The following is a 23,252-nucleotide window of genomic DNA, read 5'->3' as shown; positions in this document are numbered from 1 at the left end:
CGCTGCCGCCTCTCGGCATCCTAGCTTCAACCGCCGTTGAGCCAGTCGACGCTCCTGTTCTTCGTCGGTCTCTGCCGCTATAGCTTTACACGTTTAACTTCCATGATTGGCAAGTTTAACTTAGCATGATTAGGAACGTCGGTCGGATGATCAGACTCAACCGGTCGTCTACGAGACCGTCCCAATCGATGGCGTATACGGTCCTTGCCGACTCGTTTCATTTAGAGTTACTGTATATGCTAGCAAAGGTAACCTTTGGTAGCATATACAGTAAATCTAGCTTCATCCATAGCGAGAAACTGCGAGGCGGTAGTGTGTATGCACGCGAGAGCGGCGAAGTCTCCCTTTCAACGAACAGCGAGTCACGTGCATGGCCAGTCACGTGCACACAGCTGGCGAGGCGGCGGCTGCAGCAAGTCACTTGGTACGCCACGTGGCTGACACACATCCACTTGAAGGTCAAATGTACCACGTCGGTCGGACCTTAGCCCGGCGAGGCTAGTAAAGCTTCCGCTTTAAAAAACCGCCACTTGTTTACCACGGGCGAACGCGTGGGGGAACACGTGCTCTGCCGCGCACACCGAGCACATAAGCAAACAAAATACCTAGCAGAATAGATAACTGGTGCTAAGCACTGACCTAATTCACGAAAAACCGGGTCTCGATAGATTTGGTTTATTAAGGTTTAACGTCCCAAAGCGACTCAAGCAATGAGGGACGCCGTACGGAAGGGCTCCGGAAATTTCGACCACCTGGACTTCTTTAATGTGCACTGACATCGCACAGTACACGGGCCTCCAGAATTTCGCCTCTATCGAAATTCGGTCGCCGCGGCTGGGATCGAACGCGCGTCCTTTGGGTCAGCAGCCGAGCGCCGTAACCACTGAGCCACCGCGGCGGGGCCGAGTCTAGCACGGCCGCGCTAAAACAAATTCTCTTTGAATTCTCCTGACTATCCGGTATCTGACTACACTAAAATAGCAAAAAAAAAAAAAAATCAGAGAACTCATCTACGTGGTGCTGCGATGTTGCTCTCGACGTTCCATGCCCGCGTTGAAAACGAAAAATCTTCAGGTCTCCAAGAGCCACCCCCGAACGCGTCCTCACAGCACGAAAGCGAGGATTGTGTTTGCAGCTGTCCCCATCTGTCGTTAGCGCCTGTCACCAAAACGAGCAGCGAAAGCGCGGCTCAAAATTTGGGTCTGGAGGAAGGGCGCAGTAACTTAAATTTCTCACTCCTCGGTGGACATATTATGAACCGCGCAGTAAGGGAGGGATCAAGGAGGGGCTGAAAGGAAAAAAGGGAGGCGCCATAGTGGAGGGCTCCGGATAAATTTCGGTATAAATTTCGACCGTCTTACTACCTTGAAAGCTGTTTCGCATAGAGGCTACTGAGCTGCATTGGTCAAATGTTTTAGGGGAACCCCAAGATGTAGTAGATTTTAAATAAGGGAGTAATTACTCATCGGCATCCACCCGAGCGCAGCCATACGGCTACAAAGGAAAGATATACAGCTTTCTCAGAAACTTCGCAGTTAAAGAAAAATTCGTCCTGGTCCGGGGTTCGAACCCAGGACCACCGCTACACCGGAGCAGTCGCTCTACCAATTGAGCTAACCAGGACGGCAAGCTTATGGCAGGGCGAGAGCGAATTGATCAATAACTCGAAGTGGGAACAGTGTTGGTCAAATGTTTTAGGGGAAACCCCTAAAACATTTTTCCCCTAAAACATTTGACCAACACTGTTCCCACTTCGAGTTATTGATCAACTCGCTCTCGCCCTGCCATAAGCTTGCCGTCCTGGTTAGCTCAATTGGTAGAGCGACTGCTCCGGTGTAGCGGTGGTCCTGGGTTCGAACCCCGGAGCAGGACGAATTTTTCTTTAACTACGAAGTTTGAGAAAGCTGTATAGCTTTCCTTTGTAGCCGTGTGACGTTCCCGCCTGTCGGGGGTCAGTCACAATGCAACACAGTTGTTTGTTGCTATCTACGGGTTCTGCTGAAGCGAGGAGAATTGAGTCAACACACAACGCCTCCGAGTCAACCTAATTTATTCACACTCTCTGCCTGAAGGTGTAACTGCAAGTTCCGCTCACCGCTGTCTTGTATTAGGCGTCGGTGCGGTCCGGCCAACAGGTGCCTCGCTGCTTGGCTGCTCTGGCGGGGGTGGCGCTCAGCCTGGTGACGGTCCCACGTTTCGGTGACTATGACGGGTGGTGGCGTCAGGCTTCTCGGGCGTCTCGGCTGGCGGTACTCTGACGTGTTGTGGCGTCCGGCTTCTTGGGCGTCTCGGCTGGCGGTCAGTTTGCAGCGGATGCCCTCGGGTCCGGCCTCACCGACTACAGACCAGCGCGATCTGCCTCCGTCCACACCGCCCGTCACTGCTCGTTCCCCTTTTTCTCTCCTGTCTCCAACGCCTCTCTGAGGATTCTCTTTCTTTCCTTCGGCGTCCTCCTCGCCCAACGGTTTTTCGCCGACGCTGCTCATGCAGCCGACCAAGGGCGCCCGCCGATTTTTTCCACGAAGCCGCGGCCGAGCCGGTCGCGAAGGCCGAGGGCCCCGTTGGGGATGGGTCGAAGGGGATCAGGTGTCCCTCGGAGGGCAGCGGTTCTAAACCAGCGCCTCGCCTCCTCTGCTGGGAGCCCTCCTGGTGCTAACTTGCCGGCCTCCCTCGCCACCTCGAGCCATTAGTAAGGCCGTTGCGTTGCAAGACACTGCAGGCCTGTGGGTCCGCGAACTCCGGGAAACTGTTTTTGCCGCGAGCGTCCCGGCCTACCCTCGGCGCCGCACGGTGCCGGCCTCTTCGCGAACGCGGGGCTCATGTTCAGCCCAAGACGCACTCCTCTCGAAATTGACATGTTTATGAGGGTCACGGCTGTCCTCTCTTCTCGCATCGGAACTCGGGGTGGTCTCTTCCAAGAACCGCCCGCGGCTTGGTCACGCGACCACGGCATTCGAAAGCTTGGCCGTCAACGGACAAAAGGGAGTCCTCCTTTAGCAGCGGAAGAGAGCAGCTGCCCGGCCGGGGAGACAGTCTGTACTTTCCAAGGGCCTGGGGCCCTCTTTTCTTTTGGGTTAACTTCCCCTTTTGGGTTAACCCAACTCCTAGCCTTCTCCGAGTCCTCAGCCCGTACCTCGCAACAAGGCCGTCTGCAGGCGTGCATGCGCGCACACACAAACGCACAAACGTGCCTGTCTCTGCGCCAAAAGGGGGGGGGGGGGGGGGAGTTGGGGACGCGTTGCGAAATGGGCCGCAGGGATGCGTGGTCGCGCTGGGCTCCTCGCGCGGCCCCTCCTCTTTTGCCCTCTGGCTACTTCGCACGTCTTTCTGCTGCGCCCGCCGCATTCCACACAACCGCCTTCGCTGACGGGGCAGGGCGATAATTTTGAAGGCAGACACAGTGTCTCTGGTGTTAGTCGATGGAGAGAGTCCTTTTGGGCCATGCCTAGGCCTCCCGTACACAGTCCTTCACAGCCGTATGGCTGCGCTCGGGTGGATGCCAATGAGTAATTACTCCCTTACTACTGAGCTGTATAATCCGTCTTTTTCACAAGACGTAGCGCCCTCCAGGGAGTGGCGAAACTTCTTCTGCTACTGGTTGAAAACAAACGCTCATGGGAGATGAAGGCGCGATCTGGTTCCGCGTGGAGCCAGCTGCTCCTGCGAAGTGTGTGCTTGACAGCTGCCGCCACCTGTCGCAAGCGCCTGTCACTAACATGAACTCCGCATGCGCAGTAGAAGCTGGCGGTTTTGTTTTCAACCAGTGGAGCTGGACAAGAGACGCGCATGCGCAGAGCGGCCTAGTAAAAAAAAAGGCGGATGAAGCGGCACTATGGCGGCTAGACCATAGCGGCACGTCGAGGCGAAAAATTTCCAACTTGTTGAAACCTCGTCACTCTGGCCACGCGAACCACCGCGATCGCTAGAAACAGGTTTTTGCACCGCAGCCGCGCTAATCGCGAGCGTTTTCGATTGCATGAGAACCATGCCACGGCGGCCGCGTTTCGGTGGAGGCGAAACACAAAGGCATATGTGTGCTATGCTATGTCAGTGTGCATTGAAGATCCCCAGGTGGTTGAAATTATTCCGGAGTCCTCCACTAGGGCACCTCTTTCTTCCTTCACTCCCACCTCCCTGGTCCCTTACAGCGCAGTTCAGGGGTTCACCAAGATGTGAGACAAGTACTGTGGCAATTCATTTCCTCACCCCCTGCCCCCAAAAAGTCAACGTGCACCGACACCATTCATGTAAGAACGGTTTGCAAGGTGGTGGTTTGTTGACCAGTGGTGCTCAGGAGATAGAAGAGATGCAGATGCACGGAGGGAACGTGTGAAAAATGCGAAATGTTTCAAGAGCACCTATTCGGAGTGGCTGACGACGCAATCAATGCGCAAGGTGTGATGCAGGTCAAGCAACGCCTTTTGGATAGGCTAATACTTCGGTTTCTTACGAACAGCTGATAACTGCTTATGCAAAAAAGGAAGGCCAGTAGCTGGCTCACTCTTGGTGTACACCTGAACCACACCTATAGGAAAGTGATGAAGGAGGGACTGAAGGCATTGACACCATAGTGAAGAAAAGTGGTAGTGCGAGAAGGTACATAAGACCAGCAAATTTGTTTGCAGAAAACATGTTTTAATTGACAGACTTGTTTTCGATACTCCAATTTCATGCAGTTGTGTTGTTTTGAGGTTTGAAAAACACCATATTTTTTAACAGCGAGAACAGTGGGTGATGTTGGACAGGTACTGTGTAGTGACCAAACAGTTCAGTGAGATAAGAGGTGTGAAGATACACTGTGGTGGTTATAATATCTGCAAAGGTAAAGGCAGGCGAGTGCCATGGGACAACAAAAATCATGTCAGTGCAGGTGAAGTGGCATACAGCTCTCTCTTTGCTAACTCTCTGTAATGGCTATTTTAACAATGTCTACTGGACAATGCAAAGCCAGAATTCATGCTGTTTGCATAATCTATAAATGATCCAATTCTGGCTTCAGCCTTTTGACGAGCTCAAGTGAGCAAGTTGAATCTTGTTCTTAACTTCCCACTAGAGATGGCGCCACAATGCCACCTTCCGCAGCTTCACAAAGAACAAAAGCAAGCTCAAAATGTAACAACACACAGTTGCATCATAGAGAAAAACCATTCGCAGCTGCGCACACGGTTTGTCACTAAGCACAGCTAAACAGATGTGCTTGTACCATTCCAACCTAACGAAAAGAAGTTCCGCGCTTCAATTCCTACGCAAATGTGTGAGGGAAGCGCACCTTTCAACACTGTGGCAAGCACAGTCAGAAAATGCTTCGTAGTGGAACTAACACCAGTCTTGCATTGCTGAACAAACACCTTCAACAAGAAGTTCACAACAGAAAACTGTGTGTCAAAACATTGAAAATTTGAAAGTGCTTCCTGGCAATGACACGTAACAGGCAAAACTTGTCTCACCTGGCAAATGCTGAAGCTTGTACGCATTTTATTCATGTTACGAACTGTTTTAGAAGGCTGGTTATCTTAAAAGCAAGAACTTCTTACCTCTCCTTGGGATCGCAAGCATGGGTCTCAACAATAGCAAGAAGCCAAACGAAAATATGCTTGGTTTTAGAAAGAACACATTACTCAAATAAAAGGCGATGCAAAAAGGCAGGTTTTACAGTGTGGCTTTGCATGTGCAGTATCCTACATAAAGGTCGCAATAAGGCATGGAAAAATGATACAGAAGTGGCCAGAAGCTTATTTGATGGTAGCAATGCTGAAAACCTTTTATGACAGTAGCATTCAGTCTAAGGCAAAGAAAAAAAAAGCTCAAATGGATATGTTTGCCTATCAGCTAGTCACTTGAATGAAACATCAAGCAGCAACATAAAATAAACATGATTTTTGGCTGTGCCTTTCTTCGTCCCAAAACTAGCCCCCCTATGAGCTTATTATCGTTGATTGTCCCAAAAACAAGAACAACCCTTTGTCATTCACTGCAGCTTTCAGCAGTTCCGCTGCATAAGCTATTCCATTCGCAATTCCTGGATCAACGATGCGTATTTGAATATGTACCCTCAGCTGAGCACTTTCTCTATGTCAAAACATGCCGAAACAACTTTACCTTCCCCCTAGACTTCGGTGCACGATAAATGAACACCACCATTTTTATAGCCAGAAGAAAGTCACCATAGCCGAGCACATACAGCAAAATGACTGATGATCGGAGTACCACCAGTAAGCTAAGCAATGACAAACAGAATGAGCTGCCCATATAAAGAGACAATGCCACATAACAAAATAGTCATCACAGTGCAATCTCTTGGATGGAAAATAAAAAAAATATTTGCAAGTGAAAACAAAAACACGTGCAGCAATGAATGAAAGACAATGGCCACTGGTGCTTCCTTTTGTCAGCTGCAGAACTAGCACTAGAAACTGTCCACAATCACTCTTTCCGCAGCCAAACAGTGCTAGCAGCTCCTGTTCGAACAGCCTCGAAGCATTCGTACAGTGCAAAAATGACGGACAGAAAAGCTATTCCTGTACAGTGTGCCACATCATCACCACAAGGGTGAAGTTTTGGTGAGTAGGGATAAAAACATGGCCCGTAAAAGACAAGCCCGTATGCAGCAAAGGGTAACAATTGAACTCTGAAGCACAGTGACCTTCCTGAAATGTGTAGGACATGCGGGAAAACGGTTACGTGAAGGTCTGCGATGTATTTATGCGTCGACAGTTCCAAAGCCACAGCACACGTTTTCTTTTGGAGTTCAACACAGGTTATAGTCAGATCATTGCATGACCAGCAAGTTAAAGATATGCTGAAATGATTTACATGTTGTGATCAAACAGCTGCTTCCTATAGAACACAATGCCACAACTCTCAGAGCAGAGTAGGTACGCCCTTTTGTAGTCTACGAGTATAACAAATACTAAAAGTTAGTAATGGCATAAATTCCAACTGACCTTTGACATCTCTTCTCTTACACAATGAGCAGAAGTTTTCTTGTTTTGAAAGAATAGTTCTTCCAAAAGAGTGTTGACAGTAGGTAGCCCAATGGGGTGACAAAATCTTGCCACCAGATGTTCATCAAGCACAGCAATGTTCAGCAAAGTCTGCGAACTGAAGCTATTTTACTCACGCAGTCACAAATATAAATACTATAAAATGTGCACGTTCGATCACAACTTTAAAATCATTTCAGCTTTAAGGGGGGACACTGGTCTTGAAAAGAAAATTTTATTAATTTAGTCATTGTTATGAAATTTTCAGGGCACATGTATTTTCGTGCGCTGATTGTAGGTATGTCATTTAATTTCATGTAAAACAATTCCTTGAGCACTTATGCACTTTTTATGCAACTATTTTGCGGAGAGTTTTGAAGAAAATTTGCTGCAGGAAACTCGCTGAAATGCTTGCCATTGGGTTCTCTTGACACCAAGGAATACAATAAGGGTAAAATTATTATCCTGGCTCTCATAGAACTTGAGTAGTAGGGTATTGAAGCTGCCACTTCAGAAACAGGAATACACACTTTCCTTCTCATTTCTGAAGCGACAACTTCAAAACCCTGCAACTTATGCTCTATGATAGACAGGAAGACCATTTTACCCTTATTGTATTCCTTGGTGTCAAGAGAAGCCAGTGGCATACATTTCAGCTAGTTTCCTGCAGCAAATTTTCTTCAAAACTCTCCGCAAAATACTAGTAGCATAAAAGGTACATAAGTGCTCAAGGAATTGGTTTACATGAAATTAAATGACATATCTAGAATCGGCACACAAAAGTACATATTCCCTGAAGATTTCATAACTGTGACTTCATTAATAAAAATTTTTTTTTCAAGACCAGTGTCCCCCCTTAAGATACTACTTCAGTCAACATCCGCAAAATGCAATGGCAAGCTCGCTTGAGGTAGATGTGAACTTCACAGTGCTCATGGGGAACACAGTCCATTTAGCAGGGCAATTTCGACACCGTAGTCGGTTTCCGGAGTTTCAAGAATCATCGGGAGATGATCAAGCCTTGGGTCATTCATGATGCGGCGGAAACCATCCAGGCCAATGTTTCCTCGGCCAATGTTTTCATGCCGATCTAAGTGGCTTCCCACTTTGCCTGGAACACGGCAAGCAACAACTTGAAGAGGTTGCGCCATCATTACATACATCTGTACATACAAAATAAACAATTCAAATCTTATGAAGTCACCATGTAGATTACAGTCAAGCCCACTTATAACAATACTGGTTATAACAATATATCGGATATAACAATGGTCAGTCATGGCACCAACAGCTTTGCCACGTGTTCTATGGTAAAATAAACTGCTTATAGCAATGCTGTCAAGGCACATTATTGGTTATAACAATTAAATTTGGTAATTGAGTGTCAACCATTATAGAAAAAAAAAGAAGGAAATGCTACAACCACTCCAGCAAAACCATGCTTACAACACAAAAACACGCACGTGGGGGGTCGACCAATGGACTAAGCTGACGCAGCAATGCCACGAAAGCAAAAGGGGCAGGCGTCATCGTGTCAGGAGAGCTGCTGCATTGCTGCATTGGCTACGCGCACCATGCGTACCCCCAATCAGTCGGTTCAGTGCGCGCGCATGCAGCCAGCGCGGTTTTTCTCTTGTCAGCTGTCACTGCACCCTTAGTTCTACATGCTTCTTGAATTTCCCATAAGAATATTTTCCGGAAAGACGGCTTGATTCCTGTGACGTGGAGGTGCGCGAAGCTCCCGGTGTCGCAGTGATGGCGGTGCTTTGGTCATCGGTGAATGGTGAACATTGTTCCGGTTCCCTGAAGTTCGATTTAACGAGCTTTTATAGGCATTAGAACAATCAAATCCCTCCAGGTCGTTCCAGTCAATAAATGCTCTGAAGTTTGTCATCTTTTATTTTTTTCGGCACAACCCTGTTATAACAATTATTGGTTATGACAATGGTATTTCCATGGCACTTGAATATTGTTATAAGTGGGCTTGACTGTAGATTACTGTGTTGTTTCATTCACTAAGAAATTCCCAGCCTTCTGTACAGAACTAGGTCGCCATATCCAGAAAATATTTTGGCGGAAGAGTTAAACTATACTGCAGACCACTATGCCATTTTGGGATAAAGTCTGCCATTAAATTGCCAACCTGCCTAACTTTATTATTACTGGACACATACCACTATTATTTGTAAAAACCCATCTGTGAACAGCACTGACAGGGAATGAAATCAAAGTAAGCTTGTTTGCACAACGAGACCGAAGACAGGTATTTCAGTGATACTTTTCCAGCCTGTATAGTGAAGTTTTCTTTCTCATAAGCAATACGGTAGCGAAAACTAGTTAATAAATTTTTGAACTATCACACACAGGCATGTTACAGTCTTTGAAGTTGGAGATACCAAGTACCAGCCAAGATAAATAGAGTTCTGCAGTTGCGTAAAAAAAAATGAACATAAACAAGACATAGAAAGTAGCTTAAGGTATGCGGCCACTTTTAATTCAGTTCTTTCAAAGTTTGTTTTATCAAAATCTTTCTTCCAGTCTACTGATGCCACGAAAAATAAGAGAAAAAAAAAAAAGCTGCCACATGAGCAAAATTGAGGAAAGCAAGATTAAGAAGCAAAGCTATGAATATAGAGGACTGTAACTGCCCTGGACATTGTTTAAGGCATCTGTAGTTACTCCTAATCTTCTCGTTTTTCTCGGCACTCATTTTTTTGCCATTCCTTCTTACATCAGAAATCCTAACTTTATCTCTGAACAAGATTTTTCACTAAAACTTCACGCCCTTATTTCGTATGTATCTAGGTGTGCAATGAGCCACAGTAAGTAAAACCGTGCAGTGTGCTTTCTTACTGCTGCATTTTTTCGCAAAAAATGCCTATGCAAAAAGTGTTGTTTTGGTTGTTCCACTATATTACACAACAACAATGAACGTACCATAATTACTTTACTTCACTGCACAGGTCATGCATTATGCATATAAGTGCAGAAGAAATTTGCCTTGCGAAGAGCTAAATCGAAGTTATGACTGCTGGTGTCAGATGCGTATTTAGCACATTTTTAAAAATAAAAATAAATATTTTTTTCAACTGCTTAAACATTCTGATTAGGTGAAAGCAATGGCCTTCTTAAGACAGACAACTAATTTTATGCTTTGATCTGGTGTTAAAAACTTTTTCCCACGAAACTGGCCTTATATATGTTAAGAGCCCCATCACTTACACACACTATAAACAAGTCTACCGATGATCACTTTGCCTACTACAAGGCACAGGCCCAGATGCATGTGAAAAATCTTAAACTTCTCACGTGTGCTACTGAAATCAAGTGATTACAGGGCGAGTACTTCGAATTTACAGCACTTTCGCCTTACACATACATAAATGACTGAGAACTTTATGGACTTGCAACTGAAGTTGAGAGTACCTGCTTGTAATAGATTCACAGAAGCCTAGCCATGACTAACGAATAACATTCCCTGCTATACGCAGAGCCATTAAATGCCTCATCCCCATTAAAGTCTTATTCAGTGCTTTCCGTAAGCTGCCTCCATTTCTATCTTGTTTTCGTATAAGGCCACAGACTCCCTCGAGCTAAAATCATAACTTTTCGTCTTTGGCCCATTCTCAATCATTTGGAAATAAATGTCTCATGAAATGAAATCTGCCCCCAGACACACGTGCACAGAACACACAAATGTTGAACCCTTGTTCTCTGAACCAAGCTGCCCCATTTGCTGATGTATCCCACTCTCACACAGCAAGCATGTCTTCATACACATGCATGCAAAGGTATGCATGTCTCCTCCCTGGAAATGTCCCCGCGCAAAAAAAATGTCTGTACTGAGACAATTCCATTACTAGTCACAACATGACACTGTCAGCTGACCTTGTAGACATATTCCATCCACAATGGCCCAGCCCCTAAAACCAAATTTCAAATCAGTTGCTAGTCAGCGGTGTGTTGTTTTCGTCTTTGCAGTTGTGGTACGTTTCGCACTGCACCAATGATGCCTCAAACTCTTCCGACTTCATCCACATATTTTAGCCGCTCTAGCTGTTTCGCACGTACTGAATAACACCCATCACAAACCACCCCTCCGCCTGCATAGGTTTGTACTTGTTCGCCCATCTCTTTACCTTTTAGTATCACGCCAAATGACAGAAAATTAAACAATAACAAGAAAAAATTTTTTAAGACCATGTGAGGATCACCAGCTGAGCAGATGTACTAGTTCTAGCAAAGTAAGCTCTACTTCTTAGTGCATGGTGTATGTCCCGCAAAGTATCCCGTGCATCACTGTGAATGCATACATATACGAAAGGTCTTAATGTGAAAAAGATCAGCTATGGGAACGGCATTCTTAACTATGCCATGTTATTAACTATGCACTGCACTGTTGGTCCCCAATAATGAAGCAATGTTGTGTGAGCACATGCACTGATATAACTGAATTTTACCAGACAACATTAAGACAATCTTACCCTTTGAATCATTCAAGTGAAGAGCTTTCAGGTACGATAATCCAATTATGGACTCAAAGTCATTCATCATCTCCTCAAAGCCATCTTGCGTTGCCAAGTCGTAGCCTAAAATTAAAACACATGACAAATGCATTAGTGGAATCCAGACAGCGTGCAGCTGTAAACCAAGCAACTGACCTGCAGCAAAGGCATGGCATGTGTCCAAGCAGACACCAATCCTGGACTTGTCCTTTACCCGGTCTATAATCCCACGCAGCTCGTGGAAGTCGCCACCAATTGTGTGTCCTTGTTTGCACATGTTTTCAATGACTGAAACAAATAATACAACATGTTATTTTCAGAACTAGGCTGCAAAGGTCAGATCTGTTGTTCAGAACGTGTACAGATAATGTAAAATGCTCAGCACCGAGCAAAAGCAACGAACCGGAATGGCATCATGGAAGCACAAAATGCCCTGCAGATAATTCAGTCTTGCTAAATTTCTTTTTTTTTTTCTATATAGTGGCATGTAACACGGAGCGCCCAAAATACAAGGCAGTCTTCTTGAAAACTTTGGACAAGTTTGCAGATGAACACACCAATCTTATTTGAACCTCTTGGCAAACATTAAGACGTGTTATTGATAAATTCTGAGATGTACTGTATCAATGTGTCACTCCCACCGTTACAATCTCGCCGTAAAATTGGTCGCCTAACACTATTTCACAAGCTATATCACCACGTTACGCTTCACGACTATTTCATATCACCCCCAGAATACATTTCACGTCGCATCGATCACCGCCACAAGGTTGGCATCCCAACATGCCACACCAAATCTTCTTTTCAATCATATCTTCCTCGCACATCTGTGGAATGGAACCGCCTTCCCCCCGATATTGCAGCCATTGCAGATAACAAAACCTTTCACGATGCAATAGCTAACATTGTTTATTCTGAAAGAAGTTGATCATGTGTTATATCTGTTGCCACTGTGTTATGTACATTGATTTTGTTTTTTACGCTTTGTGAATGTTGTTCTTTTAATATGGAGAAAATTTATTTTGTACTACCTGTTTTCACTGTATTATATTCATTGTTCTTTATCCTAATTAACCCACTCCCCTCTGTAATGCCTTTGGCCCTGAGGGTACAATAAATAAATAAATGTGGCAACAGGCAACCCTTCCCTTTTACAAACTGAAGCATAATTCATTTTTTTTTCGTTTACAACAAGAAGCTGTCATAGAGTTGCTCCACTCTAATAGACAACGGTAGTTTGTCGCTTCTCCGAGCAAGCAAGCTTAGCTGTTGCCCTTAATTATGGTTTCTTCTTATTCGTTTTCCCTTAATTGCACCAATGGGAAGGACACTGCATCTACTTGCCAGCAAACTGCTGGTAGCATGCGAAAAGAGGAGCGCTAACAAATCTGCGAAAAGTTGCATAAACATCAACAGATGCTTCCTCTGGAAGTGCATCAGTTCGTATATGTACTAGGAGAGATTGCTCATGATCACAGCAAATTCCAATCAATTCGAAGGGTGCGAGGAACATTCTGAAATCGGGCAAATTTTTGTGAACATCTGTATCCGTCATGCACTTTATGCCCGTAACTAATGGTGAATGTAAGTGGGCGCACATGTAGTGAAGTCATCTTGCATGTGCTAGCCCATACCAATGGCTGAGGGCTGACATATCACAGGCCACAACGCACTAAACAAGCCACAGCTGTAAGAAGCGATGGAGAGTTCCAATTGTTTCAACTGAGAGGGTGAAGACATTGCAAGTTGGCTGCAATGTTCATGGCGGCACGTTCATCTAGTGAGTGTGTTCACTCACTACATTCAATGTGTGGCTAAAGAGAAACTGAAAACAAGTTGAAACTGATTACCACACTATCACATTTTACTGACTGTCCGGCCAACACTCACTGAAAGCAGAAACTTTATTAGGCAGGAAAGGGCAAAAACAAAAATACAGGTTTCGTAGCCGCCGACATTTTCACAAATACACTGCGATTACATCAAGGCTCATTTCTGGTTGCAGATCACTGAGGCCACGCTGGCATTCACCTCCAGCCACAGATCACAGAGTCCTTTCAATTATCAATGTCTTTAGTGTGAATCGAGTTGCGGGAAAGTAACGTTCCATTCTAAAATCCAATTACCTTCATAATAAATGCATCTTTTGGTGCCAATCGAGTGTCAGCATTCAAACAACTCATTTTTACTAGCAACAAAAATTGTATGGGGCTGTACCGAGTGCTCCTTTAAAGGCACACTGAGAACAATATCATCAAGTTATTGTTCGCAGTAAAAATTAATTCTTCGGCCCTCTCTGGGTATGTCGATGTCTGTCCGGCATCAGAAGACACTTGTCGCCGCGAAAACTGGATCTCTAGATCTTCCCACCACTCAATTCAAACTCGCGATGTTCCCACCAAAAAGGACGGGTTGTCACCGTTTTGAAGTAAACAGCAGTGTAGTGTAGGCTCTGGGATCCGCGCCAAAAAAACTGTGTCCACGCATGCATTTTGCTCGTGAAATCGGTCTGTGGAGGCAACGCATGTATTTACTTTCTTGGTCTTTTCTAGAGATATTATATCTCTGTTTTCAGTGACAGTGATCTCTTTGTGATTACAACACTGTGCCCTATTGATGCGGAAAACTTCAATTTGTCCCCATTGTCCCCCTTGAACATGCCCCAGATTGTCCCATTGTCCCCCTTGAACATGCCCCAGATTATGTCCAAATCAGGCCTACTGCTACAAGAACCTAACACAAAGACTGGTGGTGGGGAGTCCGCTAGAAATGAAGTCAATGTGATAATTAAATTTTTTTTTAACCGCACTCTTAAAGGGGTCCAGAAACACAATTTTAGTTTACTGTTTTGCCTGTTGATTGCATACAGTGAGTTATAATGGTGCTATTAGCGTCGGTTTTAATATTTTAATGTCCTCCCAAAAACAACTTCATGGCTCTGATGGTGTCGCCACACAGTGGCGGGTTTTTAGCAGCGGATATGACATCACCTGGGGCGAGCTTGATGATCGGACGAACACTAAATATACTTCAAATTGTGTGAATAGAGAAACATTTTGTCACCTGTCTGCGTTTTATATTATATCAACAAAGACAATTTGTTTGTCTTAGATAAAAGCCCTGCAAGGCAAGTAAAATAAAAATGCACCACCAGGGGCGCTCTGGCATGGAAACGACGCTGCTAGTCTCAGCAAGAACGAGTTAGAGAGAGCAGGCAACCATGGAGTACAAACTTCCGCGACGTGCTCTGGCTGGCTGTTTTGATTGGTTGTGCCAGGTGCAGTCATTGGGAGAGCGAAATAGGAGTGGGAAGCCCCGCCAATATCGAGTTGAGGGCAGCGTTTGGTTTGCTTGTATTTTGAAATTTCTTCACTGAATAACTCCCGTTCCTGAGCATCGATTCCTGTAATTCTTTTTAAGTCAGCATCAGTGTGACATAAACAACCCACCTGAAGTATAGCCGGTATCCCCTCAAGCAGTGTTTCGCAGCCCCTTTAAGGACTGCTATAAAGCCTCAATGGAGCGCAGAACATCTAAGCATGCAAGAAGCTTTGGTTCATTCAAAGCACAAACCAAACTAATGAAAAAAAAAATTGCGTGGGACATTGGTGAACATGCAAGAAGTCTTTCATCAAATCATAAAGTCCATAAAAAAAAGAAAGTCAGCAATGTTTTACATTTGCATTTCCTCAACCAAGGACCAAAGCAAAGCAAAGCACTTGCGATGCCCCACCTGATATCACATATGTCGTCTCCTTGTGCGCTTGGTTGATGCTGTCTGCGATAAGGTCCATGCATGCTTCGCGGCTTATCACACCACACGTCGAGCCTGCAGCAGACACCATCCTATTCATTAACAATTATCAAAGTAAGGTCAAACTGCTAATGTTTACTACGGAGTAAACTGGACCTCAATTATGGCCGCACGTCGTAGAGTGGGCAGTACAAGACATTTAAGCAGTACACAACAGATTTCGTTTTCTATAAAATGGACACATTAGTTTCAGAGCAGCAGTTTGGCCATTCACCTGTGCTGGTAGCTAGCCTAACACGATTTAACTGAACCTACAGGGCGAAGTTCAGGATGGTGCAAAAGACACACACACAGGAAAAATAGGGGATGACACAAACAGCGCCTATTTTTCCTGCGTGTGTGTCTTTTGCGCCATTCTGAACTTCAATCATGAACCAACTAGCCCCAAAGCAAGTTCTTCTGAAAAAGGACGGCTGGTATCACAGTAAAGATCATGTAAAATCTGCCCATCAGGACCTTTATAATTTCTTAACGATGCCACAAGTTGCACGCAGGTGTGGTAAATGCATCTAAATACACAAAAGAAAGCATGAAATTTAGTTATCAGATGAATCCTCATTAAACGATCTTGGCAGCATGACACTGGTGTCATGAACTTACCAGGATGGAAGTTGTAGTAGACGAGGCCTAGCATCTCGCATCGCTTCAGCTCATCAACCAAGGTTTCTCGGCTTTTCTTCAAAACAACAGGATCCGGGGAACCGCAGTTCAGCAGGTAGGAGCCATGAGGCAGAATCTGTTTCATACAAAAAGCAATACGTATATTAAGCCAGTCTTTCAGTCTCTACAAATCCAACATAGTTTTGCCTGCACAAGGCTCCACTCTGAAGGCTGATAACTTTACACGGAAAAGACATCGCAATGTCATATATATATAAAGAAAGAATGTGCAGTCCAAAAGAAGCATAACATATCTGCATGGCAGCCTCTGTTGGATAAACTGCAACACTCTTCCACTGAGCATTCATTCTAGGTAACAAGCAAAGCTTCATTTAGACAGTGTATTAGAAAGGAAAAGACCACAAGACCAAAAGACCATCAACCACATACTTTGAGACAACTCGCAAGTTAGCAGCATCAAAGTATGCCTCCCTCTCCACTCACAGAGGGAAACTTGTGCTATGGACATTAGCCCTTCAAAGCAAAGGTTAACTTTTATGGTCTTGGTTCTGTAGCAGTGCAGCATTCTTATAATTAAGACAAAGACTTTTCTGTAATTAAACGCGTGCCGTCAGATGCTTCTCTTGCTAAACCGGTGAATAGACCAAGCTCAAATTTAGCACAGAAATGACATTTGGTCGGCAGAATTGTTTTATACCACATCCGTTCGGGGTACTTGCTTGAATTGATCAGAAAGTCAGATATTCGCGTCGTCTGCAGCGACGACGCAACTAAACAAGTCGCTCTCTCAGCAATTGCATCAGTGGCGCCATCTCATTTGTCGGCTGCAGAGATTCGGCAAATGAGGGTGATAGGGGGTTTGCAAGAGGTTTGAATACGCTTTTTCAGTTGTTTTTACCAATGATCACAAAAAACTCCGTTTCGCCAAAACTGCCCTACATTTCCATCCTTTGCCTAGCCTCCAAGGCCGACAAACGAGATGGCTTCAAGGGTGCAATTATGCGACAGCAGCTTGTTTCGTTTCGTTGTCGCCGCAGATGATGCAAATGTCCGGCTTCTTCTGATAGATCCAGGCAGGTACCCCAAACAAACAAGGAATAAAATAATTCTGCAGACCAAATCCCATTTATGTGCAAAATTTGAGCTCGAACAATTCACCGGTTTAGCTGAAAAAAACATTCTACAGTGCACGATTAATTACAGAACATGCTTTAGTGTCCACACGGTGTGGGGACGCCTTCGTCCCCTGCGTTCACTTTCCCGCACTGCACCCCACTGTTGTTAGCTGCCCCCGAAAAGCACTCCCTTTAGTTTGGTTACTCTAGCTAACAGGGGAGGGCGCTCGCGTCGCAGCGACAGCAGCGCCACGGATGGCGTGTTTGGCCGCTCGCGCGCGAGGGAAGGCTAGGTCTCTTCTGCTCGGCACAGGGAAGCACGCGGACGTCTCCGCGCGCCGGTCCGCTCTTCGCCGCGGGCGTCTTGTGGTTGGAACTTGCTCCCGCCACCCCGTCCCGTCGGGCCTCGGATCTTCCCTTTGCCCTACCGTGGGCGAACGTTCGCTCGTAGCCGTGCTGGTGAGTCGGACATCCTAGATTCCTCAGTGTATTTTGTTGCTAGCTGGCGTTATTGTTGTTATAGCAATAAATGCCTTGTTTGTGTCAGCCAGTGTGTCGTTCCTTTGTTACCGTAGAGCACAGCCCGCCGTGGTCGGCGTGCGCTCAGTAGCGTACGTGACCACGGGGTGGGGTCCGCGCGGTTTTGAACTGGCTCAGCCGCGGTTAAACGGGGAATACGCATTTATCTCCCCGATGTTAAACCCCACAAGGGGCAAGCTATGAAACATGGTGCGTGCACTAATGGCAAATGTTTAGCTGGTGTTGTTACGGCCAATGGTCACTAGCACAGCCCGTTTACTTTGCCTGTTCATCAGGAATGGCTGCTACATGATACAAATGTTCCATGCCGTGTCAAGAAATCAGCTTTAGTGATGAAACTGCAATGCTAATTTGAAAAGAAATGTTTTCGTTCAGGCCCAAAAGACAATTTTGAACAAGCTTAGGAGATTGCTTCGCTTCGTAATAGAAGCTCATCTTGGTCAGGATGAAATGTAGACAAAACATAAAAGTAAATCTGTAGCACACAGAAAGGTAATCTTCAGAGCAAAATTTCCGCAAATATAAAGTTCTTCAAGAGAAAATATGACAAAGAAACTATTACAGTAAAAGCACTCATTGACGTGCCAGCTGTCATGATACCTTCAAGAATTTTTGGCAATGATTTCCTGAGTCACGGCTTGAATAACACAATGAAGTGCCTTGCCTGATGTGGTGCAAAGTTATGCTCTCGACAAGCGTCACGGAAGCGGTTTGCTGTTTCTTGTGTCATGGGTTTGGCAGCCCACTGGCGTTGTGATCGCAAGAAAAGGCCGAACGACCTGGCTCCCATTTCTACAGCTCTGCTGACCGCAAGTTCCAGCCCACCTGCACAAGGAAGCACGTTGCACACAATTAAATTTTAAATCTTGACCTTAGCAAAAATGAGGTAGAGAAACAGATATCAAGTGCGCAAAGTCCTCAATATATGGTGCTGTGTACATTAACAACATGCTGATATTCAAGCAAGGTGTTATCTCTGACCACTACATCCAGGAAGTGTGGCTCGGCTGTTAAGAACAGTATTTAGGCTGGCAGAAGTATCAGACAGCAACAAGTGTCTACACCTGGAATAGAGAACATCATACTGCCTCAAAACTGCCAAGAAGTAATGCCAGGAACAATGTTATGGGTTGCAGTTATAGGAATTGGAAAGCACTGTAGGGCCTTGTTTACACCATATCAGCTGTCAAGAACATAGTCATGTAATCAGCCCACAGCACCCTGTGGGATTAAGGGCCGCAAGACAAGAAGCACTTCCAAGAACTGGTTGAGCACGACTATCTGGACTAGATTAATTTGCAGCAAAAAGGAAAAACTCTCAAGAACTTTGTATTGCTAACGCCCAATATGTGGGGTCAAAAGCATAGATAAACTGTAGTTGCTTGATGATGTAGAGGCTACCATGTCCACAGACTTGTCCACAGACTTGTCCATGTCCATAGACAAGTAAACTTACCGCTCACTGACATGTGGGCCCCAACAAACTTGGAGTTCTTGATGGTCACTTTCCTAGGCAGTTTGCTCGGTGACTTTGTTGTATCTGTTTTCCTTTTCTTCGGTGACTCAGCAATACCATCTACTGTGACAGGTGAAGATGAACGCTTTACTGTGACTGCAGGGCAAGGCAGTGTCTTCACTGCATTTGACACCTTTTTTGAGGAAGTGGCCTTTGCTTTGGAAACCTTCTCCTGGCTCTTTATCTCTTGTGGTTCTGTCTTTACGATGTCATTGGCAAATCCATTGCTGGATGACTTGTTGGCTAAGACAGGTGTCTCCTTCTTCACCACAGTGTCTTTCTTCTGTGGTTTTGCACCCTTGGCAGTTTGCGGCTTGCGAGTTCTTGTCACAACAGTTGGTTTCTTTGACGACTTGCCTTCTGCAGGAAGAACCTTAGAACGTGTGTTCTTAACTTGAGGACGCTTTTTGTGGCCATTCTGTGTGGCTGACTTTTTCGGCGACTTCTTGTGAGGGGATGTGTGCGGAGCATTGGCGGTTGCAGTCTGTTTGCTTGAGGACCTTGTCTTCCTTGGGGACATCCTTGTAATGAAGAGTGCCTGCAAGAGGAAGACAAGTACAAGTGAATATGCACACTCTGCACCGTACAAGGTGATCAGTTCATGGTTATCAAGAGGTCGCGCCGATTATGGACACTGTAGACAGCATCAGGAAGTGGATCCAGAGGTTAGGCAGTTCGCAATGCATGCGTTTCTAGCGGAAGTTAAGTAATCAGGGCATACGAGTTTGCGTGTCGAGGTTACGTAACGTCAAATGAGAACTATCATTTTCTGATCTTCACTTGGGCAGCCACTCGACTGGCACACCATACCCAGAGCCTTTTGGAGGACTGGTCAGCGCCCAGTTACAGAAGCAGAAATGACACAGCAAACTGCTCAACAAAGCTTAACGTGTCCACCGTCAAACGTGACGTAGGTTCTTCACCGCAACGCGCCCTTCCTCAACCAGCGCCGAAAACCAGAAAAAACCGGCTCGCCCCAGCGGCGCGCTCGGACACGACGTATGCCGCGTCCCGCGCATCGGAGCGAAGAAAAAGAGGCTATCGCTTCGAACCGGGGTGGCGCTCTCGCACGCCGCTCTTCCGACGGGCGGAAAACCGCGAGCCGCGATGTCCGCCGCCGCGCCAGCAGTGGAACCATCGTCCGCAAGGCCGCTCGCCGCGGCGGCGTGACCTTGCGCGTTTTCGAGCCGCCCCTAAACACCGAGCGTCCGCTGAAAAAGAGCAAAGCCCGGCGAGTAAGCGGTCGGGGTAAACAAGTTGTAACGATAACACGGCCATACCAGAGGCGGCAGCGTCTACAGCGTATCGGTCGGTTCCTCGGAGGTCCTCAGTTCACTCGCGGTTGCCCCCAGAAGCGCATGCGGTTGAGACCTACGGCCCCTCTCCGTGCGCTTTCGCACAGCACCAGCACACGGCGCGACACGTTTCGTTCACCGAAGCGCTGCCAGATGGCGCCACTTCCCCGTCTGCCTTGACCCGAATCGTTTCGCTTGCGTCGCGTGCTCGTGTCGGTTTTCGTTCCTGCCGGGTAGCTCCGTTTTTTCCCATTTGTATCCTGTTTTCCCCTCACAGGCAGGCAGCTTATTCCCTAATCTTGTTACCTTGTCCAGCCGTGCCGTCATGCGGTCGAATGCCGCTGCTTTTTTCCTTGCAGAAGGTAACCCTGGAAAAGCAAGCAAACTCTCTTATCTGTGTCAAAAATATTACCGCAACCGTAACAAATAATGGCTACAGCCTGAGTCTGCATGTCTTCTATCATTTGCACTATGGGAAGAACCAGGATAAAGAAAATATAAAAAAATGTATTTTGTGCTCTTACAATGAGTAGAACTGATTGTTCTGGTTCTTGTTGTAAGCGGGCTACGTGCCAGGAAACTGCAACATTATAATCGTCGAATTCTGGCAGCCACGTGTATGTGTACGCCAAACATAACGCGTGAACAACTGCTTATCATGACAGGTTTAAGTATTATTTTGCATCCGTGAAAGCTTCGTCAGAGCAGGCTGTCAATGCGAACCTCTGTAGCATGGACATGACGCGCATAACGCACTTTTACTCCAGGGCAGTGCTCCAGGGTGTTCATTTCGACTGAATGCTCGATCCTCGAAGCGGCTATAGTCGTATGAAATCATGTTGTGCTTAGACAATGCATGCACATCTACTAAATGAATGAATGAATTGGACACGTCTTTGCATGTGTAACTTCGAACCTCGAATTCATCATTGTATCACAACGAATCCGAAAAGATTTGCATCGAATACTTTAGAGAGAGAGAGAGACCACTTTATTTGGTTGGTTGGTTTGGTTGGTTTATGGGGTTTAACGTCCCAAAGCGACATGGGCGTCCGGAGGGGGGGGCAAGGGGGGGCGGCTGCACCCCCCTGGAAAATCACTCACTCGAACCGTGAGTGATGGCCGCACGCCAGGGGCGGTGGTGCGCTCAGCCAAAAGGGTAAAAGCAGCCCCGCTTCGACGCTTGGTCACATCTGCGAAATGCCGCGTCCGGGCGCGCGTCGTTCCGCCGTTTTCAAACCACGCCACCGCCAGCTCTGCTGAAGGACGACCTGTTGCAGACATGCAGCGGCACCGGCGAGCATGTGTTTCGAGCCGTCTTGAGATGGGTGTCTGTTTCTTTGATCTCTAGAGAGATAGCGACACGGAGGCAGACAGTGCACAGGGCACAGGTGGTGGTGGTGGTATTGGTTTATTTAAAAAAAAAATAAAAATAAAAAGTGAAGCAAAAGAGTGTTGCCGGCCGCGGCAATTGCTATCTAATATCTTAAGCACCCGAGCTGCAGCCGGCGGAAACGAAAGGGAAAGGGAGAGGATAGTGAGGAGAAGTATAGAGGGGAGCGACAGCGAGAAAGGACAGGGGAGAGCTTTGTACACTATTTACAAAATACAAAAGTAATCAAGTTCGCGCCGCTCGCGCGCTAAGAGGGCACAGGTCGCTCGCTAGAATCAGGATACGTTCGTACGCCGGCCACCGATGAATTCTTGAGGGGGGAAGGACAAATCAGCCGTGTCCACCCCCGCTTTGTCGGGCTGCTCAGGGGCAAGCGGGTGACGAGTTGGCGCCGCCGCCGCTCGCTGTCTCCTCCGATCCACGGGAGAGCTCAGTGCGGTAGAAGCGCCGCTTTCAGAACCTTCGGCAAAGGGGATTAGCTGCTTTTGTTCACGGCGACGCAGTCTCCAGAGGCGCCCCCACACCAGCGTTCCTTGCGTCTTCTCCGAAAACCAGCGCCTTTGGTCAACGCAGCCCGATGGCGCCTGCCTGGCTCGCCTGTCACCTCTGGCTGGGCCTCAAATCACAACAGCGCCCATGTACTGTGCGTGTCAGTGCATGGTAAAGAGACCCAGGTGGTCGACATTATCCGAAACTCTGTACTACTCCGTCCCTTATAGCCTGAGTCGTTTTGGGGCTCTGAACCCCATAAAAGCACAAAAACAAATTTTCCGACCGAATTAGTTGCGGGTGTCCCTTCCCCTCGGAAGTCGCGCGGCGTTCCTTACACCCCAAAAGTGCGCATTCGTGGATATTGTGGCAAGTAAGCCCTTGCACATGTGCGCGCCTCTGTGTTTGTGCTTCGGTGTTTTTAGTGGCGGGTTGTCAACGAAGGTGAGAACAACCAAGACAGCGGACGAGAAAACGACGAGCGGCGAGCAGTGTGTGTGCGGTTGCTCGACTGTGCGGATGCGCGAGCAAGATGGAGCGAGGTGTATGAAGCTGCGAGCGTGCATTTATCTTGTAAATAAGTTTTCGTTGTATATAGTCATCTTTTGTTTTCAACGTACTCGTTCAACCATTTTTCCAATCAATATATATGATGACTGTGCACTGAGAGCGTGTAATGAAGCACAGAAATGAATTTATCACCCGTGTAATTACACAATTCGCCCAGAAAAATCCGAGGCGCCTACAGTTGCTGTTCAAGGAAGACTGACTGAGTGACTGTAGTTGCGTGTTTGTGAACATATTGCGCTGTGTGCTGGTCATCAATTCGGGTGAGTCGAGAACCCGTATGCAGTAAGACTGAGCACTTCGAGTATTGATAGTATCTTTTTGCATTTTTATTAATTTTAATTGTTTCTTTGTTGATAAACTCCAATGTATCTCTACAATCCGCGCTTTAATTTGCTGCTTGTAATTTTCTTT

General features: G+C 46.5%; 1 protein-coding gene across 1 annotated transcript; it reads right to left on the bottom strand.

Annotated features, from left to right (window-relative positions):
• Window positions 1–7,663: 7,663 nt before the first annotated feature.
• On the bottom strand, window positions 7,664–20,501 carry LOC149348987 (uncharacterized). The gene is made up of 8 exons (XM_089541079.1): window positions 20,375–20,501; window positions 19,035–19,632; window positions 18,243–18,403; window positions 15,903–16,038; window positions 15,222–15,317; window positions 11,645–11,776; window positions 11,468–11,572; window positions 7,664–8,094 (listed from the first exon to the last, which is right to left on the bottom strand). Exons 2-8 carry the CDS (start codon window positions 19,612–19,614, stop codon window positions 7,916–7,918), a joined length of 1,389 nt encoding a protein of 462 aa, XP_089397205.1. The 5' UTR covers window positions 19,615–19,632; window positions 20,375–20,501; the 3' UTR covers window positions 7,664–7,915.
• Window positions 20,502–23,252: the final 2,751 nt, after the last annotated feature.

This window comes from Amblyomma mixtum, chromosome 4 (genome assembly GCF_055824585.1).
Source record: "Amblyomma mixtum isolate Tamu chromosome 4, ASM5582458v1, whole genome shotgun sequence".
Classification (NCBI taxonomy): Eukaryota; Metazoa; Arthropoda; class Arachnida; order Ixodida; family Ixodidae; genus Amblyomma; species Amblyomma mixtum.
This window is presented reverse-complemented; position numbering and strand designations above follow the sequence as displayed.